At 38.4% G+C, this 27,109-nt stretch overlaps 1 protein-coding gene across 3 annotated transcripts in view; it reads left to right on the plus strand.

Annotated features, from left to right (window-relative positions):
• The window catches only part of LARGE1 (LARGE xylosyl- and glucuronyltransferase 1), a 204,591-nt gene that overhangs the window by 54,404 nt on the left and 123,078 nt on the right, over positions 1 to 27,109 (plus strand). For all 3 annotated transcript variants that reach the window (XM_086610255.1, XM_086610256.1, XM_086610258.1), the window contains exons 2-4: positions 3,292 to 3,593; positions 9,821 to 9,903; positions 20,468 to 20,591. In XM_086610255.1, coding sequence (XP_086466381.1) covers positions 3,292 to 3,593; positions 9,821 to 9,903; positions 20,468 to 20,591 — 509 coding nt within the window. The remainder of the gene's footprint in view (positions 1 to 3,291; positions 3,594 to 9,820; positions 9,904 to 20,467; positions 20,592 to 27,109) is intronic.

Raw genomic sequence — 27,109 nt, forward strand, 5'->3', positions numbered from 1 at the left:
CTCTGCCAGTTACTTAAAACTATAAAACTCAAGTGCAGGGCAATCAGTTTAACTCTTCTACCAAGCAGCACAGTCAGTCAATCAAATATTAGTGGTCCCTTACATTAGTCCACTTACTCATTTTTTAAAGATGAGGTGAAACACACAGACAGTCCTCGCATTGCCTTGAAAATTGATCAGAAGCAGATCAGAGTAGCATGTGTTGTTGTTTATCTACTAGGCAGTAGCTTCCAAGAGGCATTTTGCTATGTCTATATATTCACTGAGGTCAAAATACCTTCTCATGTTCAGTCTGGTAATAGGACTAAATCAAACAGTACCTTGCCACCAGCATTGCCAACCTCAGATGTGCAAAAATTATGAGCTAGGCCATCTCAACATTTAGGACACAAATTATTTGATTTCTGAATCTTAATACCAAACTCAGATCACTTTTGACTTTATACTTTTATTCAAAAAGGTCTTGGAATTATCACATTATCACTTACAGCAGGGAGTTAAGGTGTTATGAATATACCAAATGCATCCAGATACACCTGAGAATAATCAGCAATGTTAATAACAAAACGTGGCTTCTCCAGCTGTACAAACCCTGAGATCATCCCAGAAAATGTTTTACACTTAGCACTCTGTAACAAAACATGGGTAATCTTTATAGAAAAAAATACATGTCAAGTAGTTATGTATTTCAGATCAAGAAGCTAGCTGGTTGTATAATTCCTGATGTGGTTTTCTTACTGCCTTTTACGTACCAGCAGACATATATACTACTAAGACAGTGGTGGAGTTTACTGGCTTTTAAAGCTAAGGCTACATAAAGACTGAGCTGGTCTCATTAGTTGCTGCAACTTCAGTCTGAGGCAGTGAGGTGATATTTTCTTTCAGTTCCTTTCTCAGACTATGTTGTTTCTTCTAAATACTGTTTAGAAACAGTCAGCTGTTCTTATGAATATAGCTATAATTATTTGGATGTACAAAATGGTATATTTTTTGTTAATTTTGAATTTTGGCGCAGCAACATTTGTGATCTATTGATTTATCTCTGTGGAATAGCTGAAGACGTCTACATTTTTTCCAAATTTTGGCATTTTGATGAATGTTGTTCTGAGATTTACTTCCATATCTTGCTACCTTTACGAATTGCTCAGTTCCTTTTTGGTAATTATTTGAGAAGGTAGCAGAATCCAAGGACAAGAATAGGAACAGATAAGTAGCATCTGTGTCATACTGGATATTCACCAAGTAGGGACTTATGACTGCCAGTGAAGTCTTTGGCTAAGTTTGCATCGTAATTGTATGTCTGATGATAATAACACAGGTTGGTTGTTGTGTAGGTGAGTAGAGGCGCTGTTTTTCTTTTTATCTAAGTGTCTACACAAAATACTCTTGCTGTCCAGTAATAGGAATGCAATGTAATCGCATCCAAATGACTTTTAGCCTTCCTAGCTTGGTTACCAGCAGCTGAGAAATAACAAATTTCATTTCCATGCCTTCCTACCCAGATGGAGAAAGATAACTCAGTATTTTATTGCACTTCTAGTTGTAGCATGGCTCTGTCCTTAATGTTGACATTTCTCTATTGTTGCACCCACGATTTTCAGGCTTTTCAAATCTATCATTTAATTTTTACTAACAAGTTGCTTGAGCATTCAAGTTCCAAAATATCAGTAGCCAAACTTCAGAATCTGTCTTGAGACATTTTTCATGCTCGGATTTATCCATAAGCTTTGCTAATGGTAAAAGTAATAAATCAGAACATTTTTGCAGGAGAAAGTCTGCAAGCCAATGCAAGATATTCTACCCAAATGTTGCATTAAAATGAGCATAGCTATTTATATAGATAACAGGAAGTGTGTACACCTGTATAACTCAAGAATGGAAATTAGAAATGCGGTTTTAATTTCTATAGCTGTTTTTTCATGAAGTCAATTTAGAGGACTACTCACCATTCATGTAAATATGAAACAATGGAAAAGAAAAAGCAATGAGCATGTCTTTATAGCCAGGAGATAGCATTGAGTCAGGGTGAAAAATGTGCTTGTTAAGGAGCACTGATAAACAATAATTGTATTATTTCTATTTTCAAAACCGCTCAAGCTGCTGTTTGTTTGATAAAGCCAAAGGGACTCTGCATTGGAGAAATTATTAAATAGTAAAAATTTATTTTAAGGCATGCAGGTAGAAAGTTATTTCAGAGAAATACCTCAGTATAAGGTACTCGTGTACCTTCACTGTAAAGGAATGTTTTGCGAATTATGACACTGTGGATAACTCTCACTGTCTTTTGCTTTGTTTCCATTTGACTTCAATTGGACATTTGTGAAGAGTAGTTTTGTTTGAGGTTTTTTTACCACCTTTCAAGCATTTGTACTCTGTGTGTGTATATACACTTTTATTAAAAATTATATGAAAATACATCTCCTTTGAAAACACATCAGCTACATCCTTATTTGCTCCCTTAAAATTTGGTAGCAATAAAATACTAGGAAGTGATGGTAGAATGTGTTACAATTGTTGTCTTTGGGTACGAACCTTGGTTTCAAGTTAATTTGTCTTTTTCATACTTTGCTTCTAGCTCAGTTTTTAATGCTGTTTTGAACAAAGAAGATAACCTTTGAAAATGTGAAAATGAAGTGTTTCATATTTCTGGAATATAACTTTTCAGTTAAAGGTGTTGAATTGAACCATTTTGTTTTTTTTCAAAATTCCCTTTTTGTCTTTTTCAGCCAAAATACTTTCCAGAATTTGACCCATATGTGTGTTGGATGTTTCTGTCCTTCTGAACCTCTTATTTCTCAGCAAGCACATAGTACTGTGTTGCTGAATAAAAGCCATCTGCTCCTCACATGTGAATCAGCTGGCGCTGCTGTTTAGCGCAAAATGGTAACCAAAATGCTGTAGCTTGACTGTGGAAGAAATGGGGAATAGGAAGATTATTTTGTCTTGCATACACTTCTAAAAGATAATTAACTATATATTAATTGTCTTTGAATTAAATCCTTCCATTCTTGACTGTCTTCCCAGACTAGACACTGGCAGGAAGCCCTAAACAGAACAAAAGAAACACATACTTATCTTTCAGCGTGGTTTTAAGATTAGTAGGACCTGTAGCTCTTAGAACTTCAGCATTTGCCCAAGTTTACCGTGCACTTAAGCATTGCCGTGAAGTGCCAAGTCCTTATAAAATGTGGCTGTATTTGAAACACATCCCTGCTTCACAATGCTGACATTAAAGGAAATTGCACCTTCAAGCACATTCTGACAGAAGTGTTTTGTTTCCTTCTCTTGCAGATGGGAAGCCAGTGTCGCTGTCGCCGCTCGAATCCCAGCCCCACAGTCCTCGGTACACGGCGTCGAGCCAGCGGGAACGCGAGAGCTTGGAAGTCCGCATGCGGGAGGTGGAGGAGGAGAACCGGGTGCTTCGCAAGCAGCTCAGCCTGGCACAGAGTCGCAGCCCCTCGCACCACCGCGGCAATCACTCCAAAACCTACTCCATGGAAGAGGGGACAGGTGACAGCGAGAGCCTGCGGGCTGGCATTGTGGCGGGGAACAGCTCTGAGTGTGGGCAGCAACCAGCAGTGGAAAAGTGTGAGGTAAATAAACAAAAGGAACCTTCCAGAAACAAAGCTTGATAGATTTGATCCTTTAAGGACATTGCAGATCCCTATCTCCTCCCTGAAACTTTTTGCTCAGAAACCAGCCTCTTAAAGGACTAGTGGGTGCAACTTTTTAGATAATTTTTAATTATTCTTTTTTAAAAAACTTTAAAACCATTTAATCGACTGAATATCTTTTGAGTTATTATTTGATCAGAGTTTTTTGTCTTTTTCATTCTTGTGTCCCCAAACCTGACATAAAAATCAAAGCCGTGTTCCAGGCTGACTTCAGTACAGCTCTGCTGATAAAGACCTATGGCAAACTGACCCTGTGTGTTTCTAAATTAAATGAAAGCGCCACAGTGCTTTGAAAAGCCTTATTCCTTTGTTTGTGCATCTGTACTAGAACAGTTCAGGGTTTGTCATTAATTAAATTGTGGCTTATGGAGCCAGCCTGTGCATTTGAGTCATTTTCAGGAGTGTATCTGGATGCTACTGTGGAACCACCTGCTTCGCGTGAGCTGTGCACAAGAGGGGTAGTTAGCTGCAGGGAACAGGAGATCTTTTTCTGAGAAGATTCCAGGGGGTTTTGGGTTTGGTTTGGTTTTCCTCGTTTTATGCCAGTAGTTTTGTGAATGTCATCCAGCTATGTAGTTGTCAGATATCTGAATGATGATGGTTCCAAATATGGATATATCCCAACCAGAAAGTCTTACTTAAAAGCCTTATGCCAATCCCAGCTGGTGAAGATATAAAAAATAATTCCTCCATTTATTTCTACAAATAGGGTAATACTGTATCACCTTTTATCTTGCTTTCTTCCACTGGGAAGATAAAAGTTGAAAGTCAGTGGGAGAGAAAAACAAGTCCTAATTATCTCTTCAGAGAAAGTCTATTTAATGGGCAAATATCAAATATCATTTAAAAATGAATTATTGCTTTCCAGTTGGACATCTTTGTCCATCAGTGTGGAAAAGGCAACCAATGTTATTTTAAGGAGAAGGAAAAGGAGACATCTGTTTTTCATTTTCCCTCCTCCCGATAACGACGGTCTGATTTCCTCCCTGTAAGCATTTTGGCATTTCTTTTAATAAGGGAAGGTTCAGGCCATCAATAAGCAAACCTCACTTCTCCCTTATTGTCATGCCAAGCAGTGATGAGCTGAATCTCAGTTCTTGGTTGTTCAATGTACCAATCAATTTGGGACACAAAAATAGCAGCTTAAAGGAGGAATAGTTTAAGTGGCCTTTCAGTTTATAATGTGTTTTACCAATAAATTTATTTGCTCAGTGAGGTTTAGCGTTGTGCTGGAGGCAATAGTTATATAAAATACTAAACCTCACTTTATTTGCCAACCCCCTATCTCACTGCACACTATTTTGATAAGGAATTAGGTTTTTCTTCTTTTTCTTAAGGAATTCACTCAGTAATTCAGTAACAGCAATGGAAGTTAAAATTAAACTTCCTTATTATCAGATTTGCCAGAGGTCTCATCGTTTATCCTATTACTGTAGATTCTGGTTCCATTTTTGTGTGAGTAGTATCTTTACTGCATTCACCCTCTGTTTTCAGTGTTTCAGCAGTGTAAACTAAGTCTTTTTTAGCCTCTGACTCTGGAATATATCACAGCAAGAGTCAGGTAGAAGGAGACCAGGTCCTGAGAAGACTGGAGCTCTGAGGGAGACAAAGAGAGCTAGGAATAGGTTGTTTGTTTCATTGAGGCTGTTCTTTGAGATTTACTGAAGCTGATCTTTCAGAATCTAATTTGGGATGATTTTTAATGATGATTAAGACATTTGAAAATGCAGTTACAATGAATGAACATTAAGTATCTGATAAAGCATAATCTATGTGATAATAATTGTGATCTATATCAGAAAATAATGGGTTTGTTGCATTCTATCCACCGCTTCTACTCTCTTGCATCGCAGGAGACATCTTCTGATATTATAAAACAGACCAGCATTATATTGCAAGAAAAAGTCAGAGTTCCAACGAAGGGCCTTCTCCCTGGAGGGAGCAGATCCCTGTTGTGCCTTCCCGGTAGGAGACAATTTTAACACAAACCTTGGAAATTTAAGAGTAGTCCTTACCCAGACGTAGGCACAAATAACAGGCTTCAGAAGAAGAGCATAATGCTGATGGAAGCTTACAGAATTATATGACTCTTACAATGTTGTCCCAGTATCCTTCTAGCTTGTGCCTCCATAAACTGGACATTTACTTTGAATTAACTGTGCATTTATACATATTTTTAAAAGAGATTATATATTAGAAAATGGTTAATTAGCAGTATAGGTTTTAGTAGGTTATCAGAGTACTTAACATTTGAAGCATTTTCACAGGCATATTTATATTGTTACTATTCTCAACTATGTTGCTCAGTAGGGTTAAGTCTGTAGTGCTGCAGAGCCACAAAGAACAGACCCCCACCAACTTAACCACTGTAAAGCACAGGAAAAGCAGATGTTACCTGCCTCTGGGAAACATTTGTAGCATATTTACATTTTTGCAACATGCTTTTGATATCTCTTAACCACATTCAACAATTATTTATGAAGGATTAAGTAACTGCAGTGGAAGGCCTGGCTGGTACTACTGGAAAATTATTGAAGTATGAAATGCTTTACCAAAGATTATTTTTAGCCGTAAGAACTAATTAGAGTTTGTTAAGCTCATTATTTCACCATTCCAAAAAGTAACCTGAGTGGGAAGACAAATAACTTCTGTTTATCTAGGCACCTTATACTCCTCATCAGCATGGGATCCAAGGCCCAGTTCTTCATGTGGTTTTGGGTATTTTCTTCCCTTTAATATTACCACAGAGCGCACTTATGTGAAATACTACTTTAGAAACAGTTTTTTCTGGTCTGTAGTGGTTAAAGTAATAGTTTCTATACCATGTTAGCATGCACCTTGGATTATTTAAACTCCCTTTCCTAAAGAAGCTTCACTTCCTCAAATATCTTTCAGTACCTGGGCCTGAGTGCTCCCTGCAATATTTAAAATCTAAATAGTTCTTTTTGTGTCCCTGATCCCCAATCGATAGAAAGAACAGCTTGATTAACTTCCACAGTGTTTTGATTAGCTATTCATATCTGTATGTATAAGCAGAAGAATTCATTGAGTCTGGAAAGCGAGATGTATCATCATTTAATCTGTTGCTGCAGTGAGTTCTTTTGTCTAAAAGCAGCTCCAGCGAGTGGCCTGTGTCCAGACTTCTCGCAAAATCTACTAGTGATGAGCATGCCTATCATTCAATTTAAAGAGAGTTGTAGGAGGATGGATGCCTTCAAGGAACTCGGTTTAGTCTCACAGTGACTTCTGAATATCCAGGCTAGAGTTTGACAAATAGGATTATCATGGATTGCAACCAGTGAGGAGCAAGTGTAGCATGCAGAGCCTTGGTGTGAGATGTTTGAAGGGACATGTTGAACCAAGCAGATGGGTGGCTTCATGTTATGGAAGTTGGAACATTCCAGTCTTCTTTGGCTTCACTTCTAGTGTGAGCTGCATTCATACAGTCCAGAGGTTGTGTGAATCACAGTGGCCGGTTCTGGTGGGATGGAGATAAAGTCTTCTAGCCATCTGCAGGTGGAGAATGAGGAGTTTGAGAGAGCTGTGATGCTGCCAAATAGTTTCATAATCTGGGAGTAGATGCTTACAGTTGTATACTCAGGAGAACGCAAGTTCTTTGAAGTGCTTCCTTCTTCTAGCCTTTATTGCCTTGTCTTGCTAGGATTTGGCTACAACTAGCTGATCTCTATCCAAACATGTATTTGGAGCAAGCATGGAGAAAACTGGAATAAAACTTTTGTCATTAGGAAGCAAACATCTTCAGACAGCTCAGGTTTTTGAGCTGATATTGACTTATGAATTTTCCCACTATTTTGTTTAACAGTTAAACAATGAGGGAGAGGAAAGTGAATCAAGAAAAGGAGGAACAGATTGAGTCTTGCAGCATGCTGCGGGCAAAAACCTTGGAAACAAAGGACTCAGTTTCTGTTCTCTTTGAGGATTATTGCTCTTTCTTATAGCTGATAGCAGGCAGAAATAGAAGTAATAAATAGCATCAAACAGCACAAGAGAGGCTGAGCAGACGGTATATGGATACCCGTGTCTCTGAACTGGAAAAGGACGTTTGGAAGAGCAGCAAGTGCTGCCTTCTCATTGTGCCCTGGCTGAAACAGCATGCAAGACAACAGCACCTGCTAAAAGACACCAAGGAAAGCACACTTTTAATTTTGAAACAAAGTGATTTGGGAAAAGGAGAACAGATGCAGGAAGTCCTTGACAGAATAAACTCTGATTTTGTGGAGATTTGCAAGGCGAAGAGAGAGGCTGCGAGGAGAGCTTTTCTGACAAGTAGAGGTAGTATAAAATGATGTTGACAGTGATATGACAGTGCTATTGTGTCAAAACCCATAAATTGTTTGTGTCTGGTCCAGTGTCTTCAGGTGAAGTGTTTAAAGCAGGCACAAAACCATTCTCAGTTAATTTGATTTTAATTGGCATTGAAGGGAAGGATCTTAGGTCTTCCAAAAGCCTGAGAAAGACCAGGTGGCAACCAGAGAGGAGGTAGTGCATGCAGTGTCAGGAATCTGAGCACCCACCAGAACCCATGCCCGTAAGTATAGTACAAACCACTGCTGCAATAAAAGTTGTCAATAAGCAGCCTCTGTTCTCCCCTATTGTTATCACAAGAGAGAAACACAATCAATTTTTGCAGAGTGCTGAGCATGCTCAACTCCCGATGACTTTAACATAAATTTAAAGTGCTGAATACCTCACAGAGCTATTGCCAAAATGTGCTGCAATACCTTTTCTTTTTCACATCTCTCTGGACAGACAATTGCATTATTAATTCAAGTCCTCTTAAAACCTCAGATCTTTACTGTGCCTTAGCTTGTGAGGGACACTAGGGCTGGAGGCAGCAGCAGTGTTCTTGTGGCGTTGCACAATGGCACAGCCACTTGGCAATTAAATGGTTCAAATCATGCCCTGTACCAGGCGATGTTAATGGACGGGGCTATGGACTGTTTAGATGTGCCCAACACATGCCACCTCTTGTGTAAATCTGCTTCTGTGACAAGCCCGACTTTGGAAATCTATGACTATGTGAGGAGGCAGAATTCCTCATTTGTTCTCTGCGTAGTGGGCTTTCTGTGGAAAATGAGAGCTCTGTGTGTGAGAAACCAGCTAACCAAGCTTCAAATGGAAGCCAAATGAGGCTTCCCTGTAGTTTCACAGCTGTTTCCCCAATCGCAGCTTTGAGCTGCCAGCATGGTGAACTCTCCTTCATTTCTGTGACCACTAAGAAACAGAAAAATATAGAAGCTTGAGTCAAAACTTGCTAAGATTAATTTTCTTTCGTCCCCAGGGAATAGCAATGGCTAATTTTAAAACCAGAGAAGAGTAATTTAACAGCATTTTTCAAATTATTACTTACTACCTTAATATTAGCGACCTTTTCTATTTTCCCTTTCCTCTTGAAGAGATGAGTAAACCTCTGCTTCATATTAAAAGGGAGGTAAGAAGACACAGAATAAGTGATAATTTACCAAGGTGCTGGAGTGGAGAGGATGTGTGTGGGGCGATGTTGTATTTAACTTCACATTAACAGTGCCCAGTACAGCCCATACTGGTAGTCACAGGCAGGGAAGTGACCACCTGCCTTCACAGCTTGTGTCCTGTCTTATCACTGGGATGCACCCAGCCCCTGGCAAACCAATTGTCCCACTCATGCTCATCCGTCAGAGCTTGCTCTCCCTCTCCTTAGTAGCTGTCCTTAAGATGGAAATAATGCAGAATTTCCAAGAGCATATCTGCTTCTAATTATCAGACATAATTTTAAACTTCAGTTCAGAAGGTCAAAACGTCCGCATGTTTGCATACTCAGAATTTTGTGTGCTGCTAAATGGGGGGGAGTGTGTGTATACACGTGCACACATATGCTCTTAGCTAGTAAATGCAATTCTGTTCAGACATCTGATGTAATTTAGGGATAGTAATGACTTTGGAATGATGATGGTGTTATAACTCAATTAAGATGTTTTTAACAAACTGCCTCAAGTGGGCTGCAAACAGCTGCAAAACGCCCACTCAAATCTTTAACAATCGCTGCGCTAAATAATACCACTGACATGTGTGTGCTCTCCTCAATGAATGATAGAACACAGGAGCAGGCTTTAATTTTTGTTCTTTTTATTCCTTTTCTCTCACAGACCATCCACGTTGCCATTGTTTGTGCAGGGTACAATGCCAGTCGGGATGTTGTCACACTTGTCAAGTCTGTCTTATTTCACAGGTAAAGGTAGCTTTATTTTCTTCTATATTGTATATCTGATTACGGCTAAATAAGCACTTTTTACGTGTACTCTCTTACTTCAAAAGCAAGTCAGATTCCCTTCCCTGGTTGCTTTTTCTTTGGAAGGAAGGCAGCATGAAATTTTTGATGACCACAAATAGATTTATCCCTGCAAAGATTTCTACAGTGAATTAGAAGGATCAGAGATCAGAGATCCACCTACTACTCCTGTTGCATTGTGGGAATAGTGACAGTAGCTACCTGTACTGCAAAGCATCTGCACACTCCTGAATGTTGTGAAATAATAATACTAGTAATAACTGCATTGTGTTCATTCAGCTTATTTCTGGTATCAGTTGATGGCACAGATGTAGATGGTAATTTGCATACGCAAAATGCACACCAGTTACTTGACTATCCCAACTTCCCATTTAGACATTTATTTTTCAAAGTAAACCTGTTACTGTAGCCAGTACTATTTCACTAAAGTCAGATTATTTATTCTGGTTTTGGAAGAGCTACTTGCAGCCCCTGAGAAGGCTTTGCAACCTGGTTTTCACACGTGGAGCTGAGTTAGATCTCAAAATCAAGAGGCATAAATGTACAATGAAGACAGAACAACCAATTCCCTTAATAAACAGCAACTCCAGAAAAAGAGAAATGGTATCAAACTGTGTGTAGGCATATTTCTATATCCCTTGTCCAGTTTAGTAATGTCTCTCAGAGATATTTTCCAACAGTGTTGCAGAAAGTGGATCAAAATAGGGACAAGAGAGACTAATCAGACTGTTTGACTCAAACAGGACAAATAGACTAATAAAACATGCGTAGAGTATAAAGAGTTTACTAAGGAGGTAGACTCAATATCCTGCTTTGTATTGAATGATATTTTATACCAGGGAAGATGACTCTTGTTCATGTCACATACTAATATGTTCTTACAGATAGCTGGAGTAAGGCAGGCAGTCCAGTCCTCTACCTTGCTCCTTATGTTTGCCTCAATCTTCTGCTGGAACAGTCTTAGTAATCACTCCCTTACAATGGTTTCAGTACACCATTTTAACTATCACCCATTTTTAGTAAGCTTCGTGAAAGAATGTAAATATTCACCTTTTACAATATGGAAAAAGACTCAGTAAATATTGTTTAAGAGGTTGGCTAGAGTGCAGGTGGATAGGAGAAATTCTCCAAATATGAGAGCAACTTTCACTGTCAGCACATAGTCTTTGCAAGTCTTCCCAGAAGTAGCATGTTCATGTGAGATGAGGGCTAGAAGCAGGAAAAACAATATTAAACTAAAGATAACAAAAGCAAAACAACAATAAAAAACTTGAATCATGCTCTGTGCAAAATTTTTCTGAATGTTAAAATCCTATTAAATTTTAAAACTATATCTATTTCCAATTAGACTTATGAATTATTCAGTGAAAACTGGCTTTATATTGCGAAGATGTGGAATGTTTAGTCTATTTTGATGGTTGTTTCTAAGGGATTTCTTGCAAATACGCATTTTTATGGTGACATGATTTTTCCTAGTAGTTAGCTTCTGGGCATTTTTCTCTCCTAGTACTTGCATCCATTTTGAGAAGACTCTAATATTCTGTAGGTTTCCAAATACGCTGTAAATAATAGGAATCCCACAGCTCAAACATTTAAACAGTCTCTTTCTGAGTCACGTAAAGGAAATGTCCCTGGTTCACATAAGCCCCTCATCTCAACAATTAGCAATCTTATCAACAATTCTGCCATATAATGGCAGAATTATGTAATTTGGAAATAAATTTAATTACAAATATGAAACCAAAACAAAGGGAAGTAACATTGGTATTTCTAAGTTTCTGCTCTTGTCAAGAACATGTTTGCCATTTGGCTAGCAGTACTGCTCATCTCGAAGGATTTGTCTAGCTCAGCAGAGATAATCAAAATAAATTCCAGTATTGCTAATGAAACTTTAGAACAGGTAGTTACATTCAAGATAGCTTATCTCACTTGTTTGCCCATAACATACTTAAAGACAAATCTAAGTCCAGTCCTGCCTAGAACTGGCTTTTCTCACTAGGCATTAAATTGTTTGCTAGAAAGGGAAGATGTTCTCAAAGAAGAGACAGAGGCATTTCTTCCTTATCTTCTAGAAAACACAGGCTTCTTAAGCATCTGTTGATGTCATAGCTATGTGTGCAGAGGTCTATGTCTCAGTAACACTCTTTTCTTGAATCTTTGGAGTGGCAATGGTGAAGAAGGCTGGAGAATACACAACAAACAAACAACAAACTCAGCTTAAAATTGATTTAGAACTAAGATTCCTTGCACTGGTTGCCATGTGTGAACAATGTTGTCTTGGAGACTGGTGTGCACTTCAAAAATCATGATGATTGGAAAGAAGGCTTCTTTTAATTGCTGGGATCTATTTAATTGTAGGAAAGAAGGATGGAGATTGGTCATGATACTGCATTAGGAGGAATGAGTTAGGAGAGTTGGTGGTTGGTTCAGATGGTGGATGCTTCGTGATATCAGTAGCAAGTTCACCAGCCAACTTGAGGGTCATCAATAAAAACAGGCATGGAAATGTCTCTTCTTCTAACCCCTAAACGTGCACCAGGAAATGCATCCTAGCTGACGTTGTCCAATAGGCCAAGCAAAACAGACATTTGAAAGGACTCTGTGTTTCCAGTGGAGAACTTTCTTTGTTCTGTCCTCATCTCTAAAGTTAAGCTACCAGTCTTTCATTTGTAGATCACCATATTCATATCTCAAATATAGTTTTGCAAGAACAGAATGAATATACCTCCAAACGTATTGTCAAAGAGATTTTTTCCTTTTTTGACGTTTCTGAAGATCAGTGTTCAACCAGACCTGATACAGCAGGTGCAGAATTTGCCTTTAACAAGAGTGTAAGAGAGTGTATTGTATAATTGAAAGACGCTTGTGTAGAAATCACAGCTGTTATTATGAAGCCAGGTACAGTATAGGTTCTCCTTAGGCAGCTGTACCATTGCACCTTAATCCTGCCCTGCAACACCCTGAGTACAATCTACTGGCTAAACAACTGGCCCCTCAAAGCAACCACACTTAATATCCTTGTCTGTTCCTGCTGTGCATCATTTGGTGTTTGTTGTTAGAGCACCAATTTCAGTGAATCTGTCTGGAATTCATGGAGATGTCATGTGCTTTTATTAGCATTTCCATCTAGTTTAGTAATTAAAGCATGTTTTAGCTGTGCATTTTGATGCAAAAAGAGATACCCAAATTCCCTACTTCTGTAGAGAATCGCAACTTCTCTAATAGAAAAATTCAGAGAAAAGGAGCCCATGTCAGTCTTATAATCATCTTCCCTCAATGCATTAACATATTTATTATACCCCCAACTTTGAGCTAGAGTGCTAGATAGAGAGACACAAAACAGCTGGGGTGCAGGGTCATTAAGAAGAAAAACTACAGGAGTTTCTATATATGGAGTGTACTGTCTCTTCTCTCTTGCATGAGTGTTCAGCAAATGCTGCATATTGAACATTTCAGCTCTCCCTAGATCTAAAAAAGCAAGTTTCTGATTCTAGTCATACCATATATATTGTGAGACTTGGGCAAGCTACATGTTCAAACCATTTGAAAAACTCTCTCTCTCTTCAGGTTCCAGGGAGTGGGAAGAGGAGAGGGAAGGGGTGGTGTGGTTGATTCCTTATAAGTACACTGTAGTTCAGAAATGGGTTTCATTCTCAATGGAGAAGGAGCTTGATTCCAGTTTTGTCTTTAGAAAACGTATGCTCAAGCCACAAAATCCCAGCAGCTTTTAACACCCAGTTTGACATAACTGACAGTCTGTTCTCAGGAGGAGACTCAGCAGAGCTGGGATAGTGCAGAGTTTGCAGACTGTGATAAATATGCATTGGCAGTGCTGCACAGAGGGAAGCTTGTAGAATGAGTACTTAGTCCTAGTCTGCAACTCGCCTGCTTTCCTCTCTTGGGCATCTAGTTCCTAATTATGACAGATTTTATAAATCTGTTGCAGGGGCAAAAAATCTTCTCTATAAGCCAGTTTAGCACAGTGAAGCTCATATTGCTGTTTCCTAAGTGCAACTTAACTTCGATTTTTCCAAAGCAAAAGACTAAACACTAAAAATTAACAATATTGGCTCAAATGGGCAAAATGAAATTCAAGTGCTTTTGGAAACAGTGCATGTATTAGTAGGCAAAAAGCAATTGCATTTCTTTTTCAAAAAGGAAGCAGTGTCCTGTGGCTAATAACTCTCCTTGAAACTTTTACAACTACTGGTCCAAGTTACATTGGTCATTTTCAATATTTTAATCCATTTCAGAAAATTGTGAAGCTTAGAGTGCCACAGAAACAGCCCACAAGTTATAGTTTCTTATTGCAAAGGTAATTTCTGTTTCTGCTTAGGTAAGTCTTAACTTGAGTAAGAGCTAAAATGATTTTAATGTACTCTTATCTTTTTGAAAGACATGCTAAACACCATGTTTCATTTGGGAACAGAGAAATGCCAAAATTACACAATTATAATGTGTTGCTGACAGTTAGGTCAACCTGTGAATCTATGAAAAATGAACTTCTCTTTTGTGCCAGCCAATACTGCATCTTTCCCCCTCGTCCCTATGTTAGACCCTCTTCTTTGGAGGAGTCGTTGTGGTTACTTCTTTAGCTGTACGCTCCATCTACCCAGCAGTGATAGTGGCACAGTAATGGTGATGGGGTTTCGTAATGGAAACAAAACCAGTCAACTAGAGAAATGCTTTCTAACACGAAATAGCCTCTTTGCTTTAAGAAGGCTGCTTATAACCTTAAAGTTAAGCATATGTCTAAGCATTTTTAAGATGAGGATATTAAACTGTGTTACAGATTGCTGTATGAATAATAAACTTTTTTTTTTCTTAGAACAAGTAGAATAAGGCAAACCAAATTAAAATCTAAATTAAATAAAAAGAATTACATGTAATTTCCAAGTAAGAGTCACAAGTCAACACTGGCTGGTAATTAAAGCTTATGTAATCTAATGGCTCTATTCCATGGAGACCACTTTGCCTTAATGGAGTTAATTTGAGAATTTAAAACCTCTGTCATTGTTTCCAACTTTTTTAATGTTTCAGTCGGTTTTGTGGGAGATTCTTCTGGCAAAAACTATGAAGCATGAACTGGTTTCTCTGATCCATATAGATGCATCAATAATACACAGTTCTTTTTGTATTTTCTAGCTGTTAACAATGGAGACATAATGGAGAAAGAAATGTTTAAAAAAATCTGCCCAGGAAATCTGTTGTTATTTCCCAAAGTGCTTCTATAAGTTAACACAAACCAAGAAGATGCATGAATGAGACAGCTAGTACATCTTTAAGATCTCTCCAATAGTTTGGGGAGAATTTTAATCAGTACTGGATGCGAAGAAGTATGAAAAATCTGTAATAATTTTCACCTTAAAATTCTCCCTGTATGAGAGGGATCGTCATATGGGCATTAGAAAAAAAAAAAATTCCCAAGCTACCTTTTATAATTTCTGTTTGAAGTTCTTGTAACCATTTGTTACAGATATAAAAGGTATTACCTTGTTGTGCTTCCCTTAATAAAGTATAGGTTTTGGAAATAAACCCCCTGGGCTACTGACCTTTTTATATTCTTAGAAAATAAAATTCCTCTGTTGCAGAGAGAGAACCATGCAACCAAGCAGCTGCTTTTTGAATTGCTAACAATTGAGCTATGGAATAATACAGAAGGGTAGAGTGAGTCTTGGTTCACTACTCACTTTTTCAATTGTAGATTTTTGTATTTAGCTCTGTGGCAGCGTCTATTCAAAAAGAATGGGCCACAAATGCTTGAGCAAGCAGATCAAAACTCTGATGAAGAATAAGAAGTTTTGAAATATAAAAATAAGACATCATGATAAAAAAAAAATATATATAGAAACGGGTACCTCGGAATAGTCTCCTAAATTCATAGCCTGACTTTTAAAATTACTGACTTCTTTTCGTTTTACTAAACTTTATAGGACATCAGCAATTCTGAAAATAAGAGCATTCATTTAAGCTCCTATATTTAGGCCTAAAAGCCTATATTTAAGCATCCATGCTTGAAAATCTTGGCCAGAATCTCTTTTCATTCACTTTTGAGGAAAGCAATTTAGGAAAATAAATGTGTGCTCTTTACGTATGGTGTTAGATAGTGTTCTGATCTTAAGATAAGTGGAAACAATTTAATATATGAAAATTCGCAGTTTTCAAAATAGAGTGGTTAAAACCTTGAGTTTTCACTTGGTGGGAAGTACCCACATTTTGAAATGGCATTTATCTGCATTAAGACGTTAGTGCGTCAGCATTTTCAATGTAGCAGAAACTGCAAAAAAGTTGTAGTTAGTAAAAATTCAGATGTTCAAAATCTTTGAGGTAAACGAGATTAAGTGATTTCTGGACTTTGGGAGAAATTCTCTCGTTGTTTCAATACCTGCTTCTATAGTGAGAAATCTGGAAGACCTGGGGTTCAGAGTTCAAGGGCTATCTATTCTGAAACCCTGGCACTAGAAACCTTGACTTCCAAACATACGAATTCACCTGAATACTGGGAATTTTCCAAAACCTATTAATTTCGTAAGAGAAGTTTATCAAAGTAGTCATATATTGACTTGTATTGTTCCATAATTGCGTATAGTGTCACCATATATGGTATAGTGCTTTCTAGCAATACAAGATATAACCAAGCTCTACTATGTGTGGTGTGTTTGCTCCCTTGATGTGTCTAGTGGAAAATTAGTTATATGGGATAATATATGTAATATAATAATTATTTAAAAATAAACACAAAGCACAGTTGTACTTTGAGTTGGTTAGAGAAGTTGAAGTTAAAGGAAGTCCACCTCACATTTGGAAAGAGAGAAGAGAAGGTTTGTGTTGGTCATCACTTTCTCTGAGGCTTGATTACAAGTTCCCTTCAACTCAAGAAAGATGTCCTGCACTGAAGTCCTAAGGCTCAGGGAACTGGAAAGAACCTGTTGGGTTATTTTATTAACTGCCCTGCTATTCCAGGAAACCACAGCATTGAAATCCTTTTCATAACTTGATCTACCTTCACAACAGAAAGAAGTCAGGATTTTCTTTAATCAGAACATCATATTTTTCCAGTTTCATGCCATTCAGCTTCCATTAGCAAACTTCAGTGTCTTCAGCTGCTCGTTAAAATTCTTCAAAGGTCATGCCACTCTTCCTTGTTACTCAAATGAAGGACTGTCAGGCCTCCCTCTGGAAGACTCAGGTAACTCCCAAACTTTTTAAACTGTAGCTGCTAAATGCCTCTGAAGGATAGCTCTCCATGGCTGTCCCTTCACTTATCATAGGAGCAATACAGTTTGATTTCAGTTTTATAAACCTTGTATCTCAAAACATCTCTGTCCTGGAGAAAGACCAATCTGAAGAATGGAATAGCTTTCATTGACACCAAGTGGCACAGCAAAACCTCTGAGTCTAATGAAATGTAGCTTTCAGAGAAATCCTTCACAATATCCTGATTGTCACCCCTGATTCTTACAGCCAGTGATTCAGTCATTTTGGCAAATAATTAAGAGGAAAGATGACATCCCTTTCTCGTATCTCTTGAGAAGGATTTCTTATCTTACAGAATCTCCTCTATGTCTTTTACAATAGATCCTGATTGATCTTTAAGCTTTTGCATTTGTTTTATAAACACTTTGAAGCAATCCATATCTTTTAGGTTTTACATACTGCAGACACCAGAAGAGATAAAATATGTCATCTGTGTGTATGCTAGTACTTCTACCTTCAGAAGGTCTTCCAGGTTTGAGTCTGTGCTCTGTTGGCTTCTAGCACCATGCTAAACCTCACATTTCACTTAACTAAAATCTCATCTGGAGTAGAATTTTCTCTGACTGATGCACATGTAGTTGTAGATGTCAGCAGGTCACTATTCTGTTTTGGGGATATATTTTTGTAAGTGATAATCTTCTGCTTTGCCTCTGACACATACTTTCCTTCCAGCTGAATCTTTACCATGAGGCTAACAACTTGAAAGAGATTTCTGTGTAGGAGTACAACTACTCCTTTTTTCTTTTTCCCAGTAGGAGCTGAGCTAAAGAAAATGTCACCCGCTTGTTCCCATTTAAGTTTCATACACTCTGGGTCATTCAGATAAGTATAAACTGCTACTGAACATCTGAGTGTCTTTGTATCAGATTCTGTCTTTTCAACTAGTGTGTTTCATCTTCAGATATTTTATATCAATTCCATTTAACTAAATGATGATTTGAAAGAGGATGTAGCTTTCTTGGTTTTAACCGATTTTTCACTCTTCTTATTCTACTTTGCAATGTATAAATAAATGACCCTGAAGAAAAAAAAAAAAAAGGAAAAGAAATTACTAAAGAACACCAGCTGGGAAATAGTCCTACCAGATACCAGACTCAGCCCCTGCTAAGCAGAAGGACCTATGTGGAACGTGTATGTTGACATTCAACACCCATTTGCCTTGAGATATGGCTTTGCCTGTACCCAAAGCCACTGGTGGTGTACTTTGTTTCTCATGGCCTTTTCTCTGCTAATGAAACTTACTTCCTGATCGCTGCTATTTCCCGATTTTTTCTTGGCAAGGTGCCTGGTTACTGCGGAATCTGCATCACTGAGGATGTCCTCTTCTTCTCTCCCGCTGGGCTGTTGAAGCAGATTTAATTGCTGTGATCCCTTTAGCTTGGTAATGGGACACTCAGCAGCTGGCAGCCTACACCTTTGCCTCTCCCCTCCTCACTCCAGGGCAAGCTGGAGATCAAAAGACCTTTGTCTTTTTGGAAAGCGTGTTGTGGCTTTGTGTTTTGGATATTGTTAAATGCAGATCAGCTGTGGGTTTATTCCACCATCAGGATTATCTCATATATGAGGCTTCTAACCAGCCTTTTTCTGCTTTTCCCATAAGAACGTAATTTGAACCATAGTGCTCTGGAAGCCAGTACAACAGCTTCGCCAGCATCCCTGGGTATTGGGCTGAGTCTTAGGTGCAGTATTTCTAACTTTGCAAAATCCAGCCCTACATTGCTTCTCACACAATTTCCTGTTTCTGCTGAGAGATGTGTTATGCTACTATGAACCATTATATGTATTTTAACGTTTTCTTTCAGTCTTTGTTCAGTGAGAAACAGTATTACTTATCAAAGCAAGAAGAGTAGCATTAAAGAGAAGGGCACATATTACTCGCTGATGCAGGAAATGGAGAAAGAAACAACCTTCATCTTTTGGGTTAAGCCCAAAAGTGTAATGGAAGTATGTTGGCCTGAACTAACATAGATTTCCTCACTTCTTGTTCACACAGCAGAATGTAGTAGCATCAGCCCTCTTCCACTTCAAGCAGCATCTGAAACTAAATGCTCATCTTTTTGATGAAAAATATCAGTTAACAAGTACACCCATTTACCTTTATAAATTTCGCAGAAATGAGACTCCACTATTTCACCCTAGAGATTGAAGAAAGGTTGAGCCAATGATAAAGTCTAAGTGAACTATCTGTCTTCTTAGTGACTTTTGCAAACTCTACCCTTCTCTGCTGACAGGGAAAGTTGCTAAGATAGGGATAAATATGGAAGACTACAAATTGTGACTAACTTCCACTGGCAGGTTTTCATACTCCTACCACAGAAGTTGAGTACAGATCAGATTTTGTTGTTTTTACTGTCCCTCAAAGAGAGAAGCAAGGTTAAGGGGTTTAAACATGGTATTTATGAAGTCCAAGTTCACATTTCTATAGAAAAATCCATACACTTTGTCAAACTTTGCCACTCTGCTGGCTTCACTCATCTTGTTTCGAAGCTTTTCACTTAGCCCAAGTCCTGTAAAAACAGAAGTGAACCCAAATCTGGTATTTTGAAGTAAAATATTTTCTTTGTTCCTGCTTTTCTTCAACCCTCCATCCCTCTTAGGAACAAGGATATAGGGAGACTTACAATCTCTATTCTATTTACTATGGCAGTAGCTAGAAGACACTCACCTAAAACATCTAATTTTGGGTTCCCATAAGACAGCTGTTGATACCCCAAGTTTGCTTTGCAGAAAAGATGCGTGTAAACTCAATTTTTTTTTTCCAGGTCCTGGAATTTCACCTCATTCAGATTTTTTTTTTTAGTTTTCCCTTCCCTCCCGCTTCTCCACAGACAACTGTTCTTACCACAAAGATAAATTACCAGGTTGACCTAGAAAACTGAAAGCAATCACTTTCACAGCTCAAGTCCCTAAAAGGGGATTAACTTGGCCTTCTTTTAAGGAGCCAGTAGAAGGGACTGACAAGATCCTTAGCTGTTATAAATCATCACATGCCACTGAAGTCAAAGGAACTGTATTTATTTGCAACCACCCAGAAACTGATCCAGTGTTTTTATTATTGTCATGTTAATTCAAATTATAAGTGTCTCAGCATTTTGGCCACTGAGAGAGCAGGACTCCACTGAACATGCTGTACACTTTACCTTGAAACCTTAAATATAGATAAAGCTTTGTAAGTTCTGATGTTGTCCTTTTACAATAGGAATTAGAAAGCTTTGAAGTAATGCATTTCTCTCCCTTCTCATATCAGGCGAAACCCACTCCACTTCCACCTCATCGCAGATGCAATTGCCAAACAAATCCTGGCGACTCTATTCCAGACATGGATGGTCCCTGCTGTGCGGATAGACTTCTATGATGCAGATGAGCTCAAGGTAAAGAAAGACAAACACAAATGTTACTCATACGCTTCTGGTTTAATGTCATCCCTTTTTTATTCATCTCTCTGAACTGGGGACTTGAGGGAGAACTGCTGGCTAAAATATTCTCCCTGGCTAAAACTAATTCTAACTCGCATGATTGTAACCTCAGTTACACTTAACTAGAAGATACTAAATGGCTAAAATCAGTGCAGTTTCTCTGCTAATGGAAAATGTTGTTTAGAAGCGTAGAATTTTATTTGCTATCAAGAGAATTCTGGTTGCCCAGGTTGAATTGCATCTGATCACGTTATGTTGTGTTGAGGATACTTCTTTCTAGTAGCATTCCTTAAGCATGGGTGTGTGACACCTTAGGTACACACACTCTGATGAGATATCAATATTACATTTTGAAATAGCTACCTTTTTCATCTGGATGCCCTTCCAAAAGGAATTAATAAGAAAAAAAGAGAGTTCCAAGGGGAAGAAAAAAATCACTTACTCAAAGCGTAAAGTAATTATCTTTTCATAGTTAGAAAGTTTGAATTAGATCATGGGGGCACAGTGTTGAGTTTGAGCTGCACGGGTTTTTGCTGTGGAGGTAGAATCAAGTATTCAGATTTTAGCATTTGGAGTTGGCGGCAATAATTTGTATGACTTATCAGACTTTTTTGAACAGCACCCTGAAAAAAGGAAAAAACAAAATTTAGCAAATTTCCATGCTAATTAAGGGATAAATTCAAAGCACACCATGTTGTAGCATGTTGAGTACAAAAAGCTGTAGAAAGAGATGGAAAAGGGAAAAATGATCCTTGAGAAAAATATTTTGTGTCTAGCTGTTTTTATTGTTTTATATGTCCTTCTACGTGAAGCCATAAGCTGATACTAACCTAATTAGCTAGAGATCTCCCTTCTGTTCTTTATAGATTCTTATCAAGAAGGAGGTTTGTTCTTGTAAATCTTGTATGTGTCTGTATTACATGTGCTTTTCTGCAAATTGTGGAATTTTACAGTGCCTATTAGCCTTTTAGCTGGGCAAGACAGACCTCTTAGTGTTTTCCTTCTGGTCATAGAGGTATGGTCCAATCTAGTTAAGTAAATAATAACCTAGAGAGCTTACTTCAGTGATCCTCAACTTGCTGATTTATAGGCAAAACACTGTGCAGATATGAGGCTACAGGGCAAAGTCTTGTTTTGTCCCACTCTCTTCGCTTAACTTTAATTTTTATATGGCCAGTAACCTAAAGCAGCACTGGACTGTCTTGCCAGTAACCCATAGACTTTGAGTTGGTGACCACTTTCTCACTGGATGCAGGTATTGATGCGTGCATACACCTCTCCAGGTCTGCCACTCTTGCTCAGAGGTCATCATACTGCATGCCAAGCAATTTCCCTGATTTCCACAGCCAAAAATCACAGTATAAAATACTACTCAGCATAGGTGAATGTGGCAGACACTGCCAAAGGAGAGCAAACAGTTGTAAATATAAATAGAGTTTTTAAAAGCTAAGTATGATCCTGGTTCATATCCGGATCATTCTGCAGTTTTAGCAAAGAAGACAGAGGAGCTGTTTACAGACAGCTGTGGGAGTTCATCTCGTTTGTTTCCTTCATAGCCTCTAGAGAGGATTTAATGATTGGTTTGGGTTCATGTATTTCACCTGTACCCTTGAGAGCTATATTATGCCGTCCAGTGTTAGGAAAATGTAGAGCTGATGCTGGAATGTTTACTAGAAAGTCTACCTTTCTCTAAAGTGATCTATGAATCCAGTGTTACAGTATATACTATGTTTCAGTTTTAATGACCCTCTCTAGTTCTTTTTTAAACCTGTAATCAATACCAATTGCTGACATTTAAAAGGCTTAGACTGAACAATAGCATGAGAATTTTCTGCTTAGCTTTCATTTAGGGATGTTTTCATCATTTGGGAACACATTTTAGTTGCTACAGAAAACATTTCATTTCATGTTTATTTTTTTCCTTTTGGATAAGTATGAGCTTCCAGCCTCTTACTTCTAATGCAGCAGGAGTTGGCATGTTAGCTTAAGCCCTTAAGTCCTGGGAAAAGTCCTGGTTCTGCTTCTGCTCCTCTTCCTGCTCAAACAGTGGAAGGAAGAACATAATGTTAGATACTCCATAAATAGCTTGGATGTTTGTTTTTTTTTCTCGAGTAGCTATTTAGAATTCAGGCAACATTTCCCCTTAGAGTATTAATTTTTTAAAAGGCAGAGTTTGGAGACTAAAATATTTGGCAATGTTTCTTAACATATCCTGCAGTTCTTAAAATACGTGTTGTTTATCTTACAGTTAGAGCAACCAGTGTCCTGAAGGAAAGTGTAGAAAATAAGGCGCTGGCAGTAGGTTTTAGAGGAGAACTGGGCGCTTCAATGCAAGAAAGGGAAGACAAGGGATCTGATGATCCCAGAATTTCTAGGGCCAGCAAACCAACATATCTACTTTGTCTGCTTCTGTGAATTAAGCATGTCAGATGTTCCTTTTAAAATTTAGAGAAGACTTATTTTTCCTTTTGAAAGGTGGCACAGGTGTTCGTGTTCATCCTGCACCACAAGAGCCTATGTTCATTCTCTCCCAAGAGGCAGGTGCTGCCAAACTAACACCAACCTGCTTGGAAGAGGGATGGAGCACAGGAAAAGATGGCCAGGGAAAGGTCTATCTTTGCTTGAGGCACATGATACAAGATGGAGTGGAAGAAGAGACTTGGCTGTGGAGCTGACATAAGGTGACAGCATTTCCAAGAAAAGAATCAGACACGGTTGAGATGGGAGCTTAGTGGATATATTTCTTTTAAATAGCTAGTTTGGTGATTTTAACAACCAGTTCTATTAAGATGCTTGTAACCTCCTCCAACATAACTTGTCCTGTCTCACCGTTGCCTTGCCAATAACCACAAGGGAGATCTATGCTAAAAAGCTCTCCCCTCAACTTAGAAGCTGTTCAGATTCTGAACTGTACTGCTGTGCAACTCTCTCCTATTAACTAAACTTGCTATATGCAGTTAGTAATCAGCAATAAGCATCCTTGAAGTGTGAGCAGCTGATAATGGTGCCAGTAATTGAGCCATTCCATAGCTGCAGACTTCATTCTTCTTCTATTCAGTATGACCCACTCATAACTCTTCCAAATTTATGTGGTCACATGTGGCTGTGACTACAAACTGGAAAGTTACTTGACAATGTAGATTCACTTTATATGATCACATTAGTGGTGTTATTCAGCTTTGGTCCTAATGCAGTAGATGTAGCTATTACAGCAATGCATCCCACGAAATAACTGGAAACTGAAAATTGTCTTCTTTGAACATTAAATAAAAGAAAAAAAAATACCTGTGAAACATTGATCTAAAAGACCCATTATAGCTGTAGCTTGCAAATATCAAGCTGCAGGATACTGTTTTTTTCAGTTCAGTCTTACATGAAGAAACTCCATAGCTAACTATTGAAGATGGGCAACACAAGCACTTAGCTTCTACACTTCATTATTCAACATGGAATCTCATTTCAGTTCACTCGCAAGGAAGTACAGGCATTAAACTCGTTGTGATCTGCATTGGCCCAGAGCAGAAGAAGCAGCTGATAAAGCAGTACAATATGCGTGATGTGTGGAATACAGATGAGGTGAGTTTGTTTTCCCAGATGTTGCCTGACAGACTGCTGACAACATCAGGTGAACTGAGGGAAGCAGAAGGTAGAATGAGCAGTTGCCTACTCTGCTGTACATAAATCTTGATGGCCCAGATAAACGTAGTCTCTTCATCACTGGTAAAGCAGAAAAGTGATGTCCTTTAACTAGTTCAGCCCACAAACATATTGCAATTGATCTGTGAACTTGAAGGTAGGGACGGCGAATAGGTTTTTTTTTCAATAAATGAGCATTTGACCTGAAAGTGCAATGTGAAAAGCTCCATACTTGCTGCATATAAGGACAATATTCCAGCTTTTTCTGTTCCCAGAAACAGTAGACCACAAATCTCACTACCAGTGCTGCCTTAGGTAATTCATATCAGAAATGTTGATGTAGTCTGCACGCTCAGTCAAAATCAGTGGTGTGATCCAGAGAGCAAAACTCAGCTGGGATAGTGCATGGCATAAATATCACCTAACTTCAGGCATTTACTTAAGCATGAGATGAGTCACTCCTTAGCCACTTCCATCTAAACTGTAAAGGCAGTTCACTAGGTCAGACGTTGACATCATTTGGTCAGATAGGTGGGCAAGGGCTATGAGATTTAATCAGAAAAATAAAGTTTAATTCTTTAATTATAATTGTAGTGTAGCTGTTTGAGACAGCAGACCAAGTTGAAACTAGGTGATTGATTGAACTGCTGGCCATCTGCTCAAGAAGTATTTGACAGATTGTTACAGGAGCTGTCCCAGTGGGAATTTCAGACAGTTCTTGAGATTTGCCAGGCAGTCCCTGCTATGCCTAGACCAATTTGTATGCTTAAATGTGTTGATTAACATCCTGGGTGGAGAATCTAGTTGTCCCAGAGATTCTCAGAAGTTCCTGCTGCAAAGTTAATCAATTGTACAAGGGTAAAACAATCAATAGGAACAGTTCCTACATGTGTAGAAAAGATCGTGTAGAACAGTCTTTTGTACATACTTAAGATAGTTAGGAAATGTTTTGTATGTAGGTTAAGGTAATCTATAGTCATGGATTATGCATATCTGGCAGTGGTTGTAGGACCACAGGCCAGCTGATTATAAAAACGGGACAGAACCATATTTTAGGAAGTCTCACCTAATCCAACTAAGATGCCCCTGCAAGGACCCTTACCATGGAGACTCCCTTCACCATCCAGACAGCATCCAAGTATCCTGTTTGACAAATTGTATTGTCCATGCAAGAGTTATCCTAAGCCAACATCCCAATAATGTTAGCTGTTTTAAAGTATGTTCTGTTTGTAAGTGACATGAATTAATTTTTTTTGCTACCAGTGGGAGCTTTTCCAGTGAATTACAGCATTGGCAGTGCTGTATGTCTCACACCTTGCCATATACAAATTTTGGAGCCATGTTCAAGCAAATACTTCCAACAGAACTGCAGATACCTGCTGCTGAACATGGGAGATAGGGACCTGACTGACAATTGGGAAGGTGTGAGATGATATTTGATGAACAGATTATTAGCTTAGTGTTAGTCACATCAATGGCAGAGGGTAACGACGACAGCAGTGTTAATAAAGCCTTGAACAACAAAACTGGCCAGCATTCTACTACATTCCACTCTCTTCCTGGTCAAGCAGTTCCACTGGATGTTGCAGAAGCAGCTGTCCATGACAATTTATTTTCACAGGACTAGTGACTGGCTACTAACTATCACAGTTCAACTATATTTTTGTTGCTCTGCATGCAAATTCTGTATTGTTCAAGGACAATGCATGATTGTTTGTCTGTTAAGTAGTTCACTGTATGCCTCAGAGGCAGACACGCAACGTTATAAAGCAGACGTACATTACTTTCCTTCCTTTCTTTTCCACTTCGTATGCAAGATCTAATTGCTATTAATGCAATACAGGATGTGAAACACAGCATCTGTTCATGTTTACATTCATTTACGCAGTGGTGGGTATTCAATTAAAGTGTTTTTGCAGCACTGTTGTTTTGGTCAAATACTGTCACGTTATGGTGGGCTTGCAATGCTCCTGCATTTTGCCAGCCTTTTGTCTTTCTGTAAACTGGCCTACTGCACATGTTAGTGAAATAATAAGCAGAGACTGCTGTTTCTTCCTGCCCTTTCCCTTTGTCTTTTAAAGAATGACTGAAAAAATAAATAAATGCAAATTTAAGATTTTGAAAGCCAAAGTCTATAATCAAAACATTGTACAGATTTTTGTAACTTGCATGGCTTAGTTTTAGACTTGAATTTCCACATTATAACTGAGATTTTATGTATTTGCTAAGGAACTTATTGAATATTAGAGAGGTGAAGTCTCAGGTGATAAAATATGCTTCTGGTTGTGACACAATGCTAACATGCTAAGAACAGAGTCTTTTTTTGTCCATGGTTTTCAGTACAGATGACTGGACATTAACAGACCAGGTTTTGTAAGCCAAGATATTTTCCTTCAGATTGCTTGGGAGGAAATGAGTATCCACCAAGAAACAGATAGCAATTCAAACTCCCCAGCACAGTGGAACCTTTGTGAAGTGGTCAGAATCTATCCATGCAGACTGAGTAGCCTAAGTAGTGCTTCCTCTGCCCTCCTGATCCCTCTTCTGCACAAAAAAAAGCCATGCAACTTTACAAATTATTATTAGATGTGTTTTCCATTATTATTCAGGCCTAGAATATGAAAAAAGTAATTTTACATAAAATCACACTGAGTCTTAAATTTCTACCTATTCAAAACAGGCGGTGATGAAAGAAGTGCTGCGGAAATCGGTGAGGCTAGTCAGAAATTGGTCATGAGAATGGTAGTCATGGTGCTGTTACTGACTTCCAGCAGTTTTTGTTGCTTAATGACATGAGGCTTTCAAGAGCAGCCTAACCTCTGCCTTTGTCTGTGGAG

This window comes from Tauraco erythrolophus, chromosome 4, assembly GCF_009769465.1.
Source record: "Tauraco erythrolophus isolate bTauEry1 chromosome 4, bTauEry1.pri, whole genome shotgun sequence".
Taxonomy (NCBI): Eukaryota; Metazoa; Chordata; class Aves; order Musophagiformes; family Musophagidae; genus Tauraco; species Tauraco erythrolophus.